The sequence below is a fragment of the Salmo salar genome, chromosome 16 (assembly GCF_965601325.2).
Source record: "Salmo salar chromosome 16, fSalSal1, whole genome shotgun sequence".
Taxonomy (NCBI): Eukaryota; Metazoa; Chordata; class Actinopteri; order Salmoniformes; family Salmonidae; genus Salmo; species Salmo salar.
Window position 1 is genome coordinate 74,121,373 of NC_138306.1, and position 6,128 is coordinate 74,127,500.

General features: G+C 42.8%; 1 gene segment (V, D, J or C); it reads right to left on the reverse strand.

Moving 5' to 3' along the window:
- Window positions 1-701: 701 nt before the first annotated feature.
- On the reverse strand, window positions 702-4,053 carry LOC106574583 (Ig lambda-1 chain C region-like). The segment is given in 3 exon segments: window positions 702-1,298; window positions 2,304-2,355; window positions 4,033-4,053. Coding segments are annotated over 3 exon segments (393 nt in total).
- Between the last annotated feature and the right edge of the window lie 2,075 nt (window positions 4,054-6,128).

Genomic DNA, 6,128 nt, shown 5'->3' on the forward strand with positions numbered 1-6,128 from the left:
GTTCAACCGGTATTGGTGATGACATGAGCTGGTACCTGCTGAAACCTGGACAGGCTCCTAAACTCCTCATCTATACAGTAAAAACCCTTCAGTCTGGAACACCATCTAGAGACTGTAATGCTGCGGCTGGGACCTACTGCAGGTGCTGAGGAGCAACAGACTATGACATGAAACGCTGGTCCACTGAACGCGAGCTTAAGATCTTCACACAGCGTTAGACAGTCCCACACCAGGACAATGTTACTCTGGTTACTCGTGACAGGATCATAGTTCACCAAACCACCTCCTCTACACAACCATAACTTCACCTCCATATAGAAACCACCACTTTATTACCACACCATTGACTTTCATCTCTGGAATGTTCAAATATAAATTACCTGTCAAATAGAACATGGAGTGTTAGCTCTATTCATTGTTTTTCTATCTGTAACGTTTCAAACGCTTTACCTCATTGAATGCAGCCCTGATTCGCATGGTCATGGTGGGATGGTTTTGCTTCTCCCAAAATAGAGCAGAAAGAGACAGAGAGAGAGACTGAGCATGAAACAGCAGAACGCACATACAACAGTCACTACAGGACAGATGACATATCTTACTCTCATTTAGAGGAGGAATAAAGTTATGACTAAAACTACAAACATCTGTAACTACGTTTCCATTTGTTGTCACAATAAATAAATGAGTCAACACATCCATCATTTTATTTTCCAAATCCAACTTTATTAGAACTGAGACAGACAGCAACAACACAGTAACAGTCTGAGTACAGAACACATAGAAGTCTCCTGTAGTCTATATAATACACATTACTACCCAGACTGTGGTCTCCCCAGCAGTACTAGAGTTTACTCAGCACACTACTCTAACACTCTAACACACTACTACTGCTCCAACCAGGCCCCAGACCAGACCAGAGCCTCTTCTACTCCTGCTTCCCCAGACAGAGCTCCTGTTGTGGGCCTCCTCCACTAGGTCCTAGACCAGACACTGGCTCCTGCGAAGGGGGGAGGCCTGGGTGTGTTGGAAGTGGGAGACCCTGCAGGTGTAGAGCTCTCCCTGCTCCCAGCCTGCCTTGCTCAGGGTCAGGGTGCTGCTGCGTCTGTAAAGGCCTTCCTTCTCTTCTTCTGGACTGGTCACGACCCCCTGGCTCACCTCCAGACCGTCCACCTCCCAGCTCACCAGCGCCCCCTGAGGGGAGTAGCCAGTCAGCAGGCAGGCCAGTGAGGCAGAGCCCCCAGAGAGCTGCTCAGAGGAGGGGGGGAGCAGAGACACTGTGGGACTGACAGTAGGACCAGCTGGAGAGGAGAGAACGTTTTAATGTTACATTCCAGAGGAGAGAGAAATAGAGTGTTCTATAAAATACAGAACTTATTAAGGTTCACAGAGAACACAACACCTCACAACTCAACAACAATTACATAAATGCACAATAAAGTACATCGCTGTTGCTGATTTTTTATTTAGCCATGTATTTTCACAGCCTGTGGAATATCTTTGCTGTAAAAGGGACAAGGATCCCATTCATTAAGCGATCTTATCGCTCAGTAACACTGCTAAAAGCAGATATTAAGTAACTTTATACTCTGGTGATCAAATAACAACAAAGCAGCCAACCCCACCAGTGTTTTTGGTAAAGAGCTGAGGGATGGAGCTGGAGACCCTTAACACCTCTCAAATTCATAGACAGAGCTATGGATGCAAGTACTGGCCATCCATAAGATAAAAAAATGTATTTTCAACCATGTTTTGAGGCTATATAGTGTTTGTTTAAAATGATATTGTTCACAAACAATTTAGAAAACATCATTCTATTTTGCGTTCTGATAAGAGTATGGCAGTTGAACTAAGCTCATGAGGCATATTTAAAATATATATATATATATGTTGTTCAAGAATCAATTGGTACATATCATTAATATAAAAGTTCCAAAATGTATGTAGCAATCGCAGATTTCCCTTTTAAAGTCGGTCCACTTTACAATAATATCAGACAATAAAAGTGGACCACAACTGTTTATGTTATACTAATAACATTCAGTGTGTAATTCACGTGTCATAGCAGGGAACTAAACCTGATTAAAGCTCTTTGAATAAAAAATGTGTTTCTTTTGTATTTTTCAAAGACAGGTTGCTTGGCTGCACAACTGAAAGTCTCCCACATTTTGCATTCTAAACCCTCCATTCTAAAATAAATACTAATATTGGGGTTTCCTTTACAGAGTTTGAGTCTTAAAATGTCTGGTGTTCAGTATTTCTATACCCTGTAGAGTTTTGTAAGTAGTAAAGGAGAACACACTTACTTTTCAGCAGCAGTTTGGTCCCTCCACCGAACGTGTACCACAGTGATACAGTCTAGTTAAGACACCGTACAAAAACCTCCTTCACACAAGAGTGAGCACACCCTGCACTAACAGAACCACTCATATAGCTCCACACAGCTTTGTAGAGCTTTACTATACTCATAAAGCATGACACATCTTTACATACAATTACAGTATTTGACACTCTTAATATAGGAAAACTTATAGCAACTAATACTCATGTTTTATCATTCACATTTACATGATATTTGAGTCATTTAGCAGACACTCTTGTCCAGAGCATCTATGTGCATTCATCTTAAGATGCTAGGTGAGAGAACCACAATAATTAAGCACTTTATGTACCTGTGTAGTATACTCTGATTAATGATGTCTCTGATTTGGGCCTAAATTCAGCCAAATTCACTGTACAATGGTTTTTCATCAAATGCTGTCATATGTTATCAGATTGCATATGGGCAGAGTGAGACATTGTCATTTGCAGCAAATATCAATATTGACAATTGTACCATTTTACTGTCAACAACAGAAATATAATGTAATTCACATGATTATTATTTGCAGTTTATTATTCTGTCTTGAGGTAGGGTATTTCCATAGAGGAGGTGATTTGCATTGGCAGCTCAGGCTTCAGTGCTCTGGGAGTGTTTATAGACCTGTGAGTTTCAGACTGCAGGACTGAGATCTGTCCATCAACACAACAGAAACCAGGACAACCATGACTCTGATCACCATCTTCATCTGGACACTGATCTGCTGCTGCCTCAAAGGTCTGTTGTTTATAACTCTTACAATGGAAAATGACATGTTGTTGAGTACCTTCTATAATCATTGAAATGGCTCTCAATTAATAAATGTACCTGCATAAAATATTATGAAATATAAATTCTGTTATTTATACTTGTTGATTAATTAATATTTTTCCTCTTCAGGATCCAGAGGTCAGGTGACTGTGACTCAGCCTCCTGTAGTGACATTTTCTCCAGGAGACCCCGTCACTCTGACCTGTACAACCAACCCTAAAGTGTACAAATGGGATAGTGGATATGAGGGTGCGTTCTGGTATCAACAGAGACCTGGAGAAGCTCCCAAACTCCTGATAAAATACGTAAAGACACGGCTAGATGGGATTCCTGCTAGATTCAGCGGCAGTGGGTCTGAGAGGGACTTCACTCTGACCATCAGTGGAGTCCAGGCTGAAGATGCAGCAGTTTACTACTGTCAGAGTTTCCACTATCCCAATAGTAAACGTGTGTTCACACTGATTTAGAGCCGTACAAAAACCTCCTGCATGAAATGACACACATCACTGGTCCTCTGAACACAGAACTAAGGGTCTTGTTATACGACATCACCAAGTATAACCTCTTTACTAACTCAAAGAAATAATGGTTACCAACTAGTTTCATAACTCTCCCAACCTCCCATATCTACAAATATCCTCCTTATCAGAAAGATACAGGTGAAATAGTCTCATTGAGGATGAATAATCCATATCATGTCAACATAAAATCATGTGTGAAGCAAAAAGGTTGGTGTGCCTCAATGCTTGGTTGACCAACCAGACACACACAGCTGGCCAACACTTCAGGTGAGCAGTGTGTGTGTGTGTGCATGCGTGCGTGTGTTGATCTGTTCAAAGAGAGAGAGAGCACTGTGAAACAGAAACATAGATTTGCATGGCTCCTCTCCCAGAATAGAGCAGTACACTCCCCAGATGTTCCCCCATCGATAACACAACGCCAGAGCTAGACCAGAGGAGGTTGGGCAGTGGACACCAGACAGACTGGCAGAGGTCAAAGATCAAAGTCAGAGGTTAGATGTCAGTCACAGGTCATTTTAGATGTCAGTCACAGTCACACGTCTGGCTGACGTATGGTGCCCAACCTCTTCCTGTCCACACCACACTGCACTAATCTTGTGTGGTGTGGACAGGAAGAGGTTGGGCACCAGACGTCAGCCAGACTGGTAGAGGTCAACGATAAGAAGGTCAGAGGTCAGTTCCCAGGGAAGAGAGTCAGTCCAAATCCAACATGCCACCAGACTACCTGTCACTTTATTGTAGTCAGCTTTTCGTTTTCTTGGCTAAGAGAATAGTTGACCATTTTCTAAGGTCAAATTTTACATCCCTAGTGCCCACTATAATGGCATGAGGGAGGATTAGATAGCTAGTGATGTACATCTGAATGTTCATCAGGAATCAACACATACAGAATCATCATGAATTCATCAGGAATCAACACATACAGAATCATCATGAATTCATCAGGAATCAGCACTGAGACAGATTCATCATAAATCTATCAGGAATCAGCACCGAGACAGATTCATCATGAATCTATCAGGAATCAGCACCGAGACAGATTCAACATGAATCTATCAGGAATCAGCACCGAGACAGATTCATCATGAATCTATCAGGAATCCGCACCGAGACAGATTCATCATGAATCTATCAGGAATCAGCACCGAGACAGATTCATCATGAATCTATCAGGAATCAGCACCGAGACAGATTCATCATGAATCTATCAGGAATCAGCACCGAGACAGATTCATCATGAATCTATCAGGAATCAGCACCGAGACAGATTCAACATGAATCTATCAGGAATCAGCACTGAGACAGATTCAACATGAATCTATCAGGAATCAGCACCGAGACAGATTCAACATGAATTCATCAGGAATCAGCACAGGGGCATCTCCCAGACCTAACCCTGAGTAAACTAGACATCAGTCAGAGGACAACATTCACCTCCAGTTGATATGTCTGACCTAGCTAGATCATCAAATAAAATCAAGCTTTATTTACACTGCACATTTCAGACATGGAATGCAACACAATATGCTTCACAGGAAAAACCAATAAAAACAATGAAAATAAAAACGTGAAATATTTACAACACAACAAATATAAGAGGATAAAAAACGAAATAATAACAATAAAAACTGAACGACTGAAAAGGAAAGCGAAAAATAGGCCAGATATGAAAGGTTGTGCCTTGCCTCTATGCTACTAAGCATTACAGCACATGACCCTTCCTTACATCAGTGGAGGGTTTGAGCAGGCTCCTGCAGTGGACAGGACAAGGACTTACTGATAATCCTCTTCTCTTCAAATCAAGGAAGAGGTCACAATGAATCACTCGTCTTCTGACCCACACTGTGTGTACGTTAGGGTCAGGACATACAGGAGGGTCAAGGCGTTTGTCTGTGTGTGTGTGTGTGTGTGTGTGTGTGTGTGTGTGTGTGTGTGTGTGTGTGTGTGTGTGTGTGTGTGTGTGTGTGTGTGTGTGTGTGTGTGTGTGTGTGTGTGTGTGTGTCCTGCTTGTGCATGTTTGTGTGTGTAAGTGTCCTGTATGTGTATGTGCATGTGTGTGTGTGTGTCTGTCTGTGTCCTGTGTGCATTTCTGCGTGTGTGTCTGTGTGTCTGTGTGTGTGTCCTACACGTGTATAAGTGTGAGTGTGTGTGTGAGTCCTGTGTGAGTCCTGTGTGAGTCCTGTGTGTGTCCTGTGCGTGTCCTGTGCGTGTCCTGTGCGTGTCCTGTGCGAGTCCTGTGTGTGTCCTGTGTGTGTCCTGTGTGAGTCCTGTGTGAGTCCTGTGTGTGTCCTGTGTGTGTCCTACACGTGTATAAGTGTGAGTGTGTGTGTGAGTCCTGTGTGAGTCCTGTGTGTGTCCTGTGTGTGTCCTGTGTGTGTCCTGTGTGAGTCCTGTGTGAGTCCTGTGTGTGTCCTGTGTGTGTCCTGTGTGTGTCCTGTGTGTGTCCTGCGTGAGTCCTGTGTGTGACCTGTGTGTGTGTC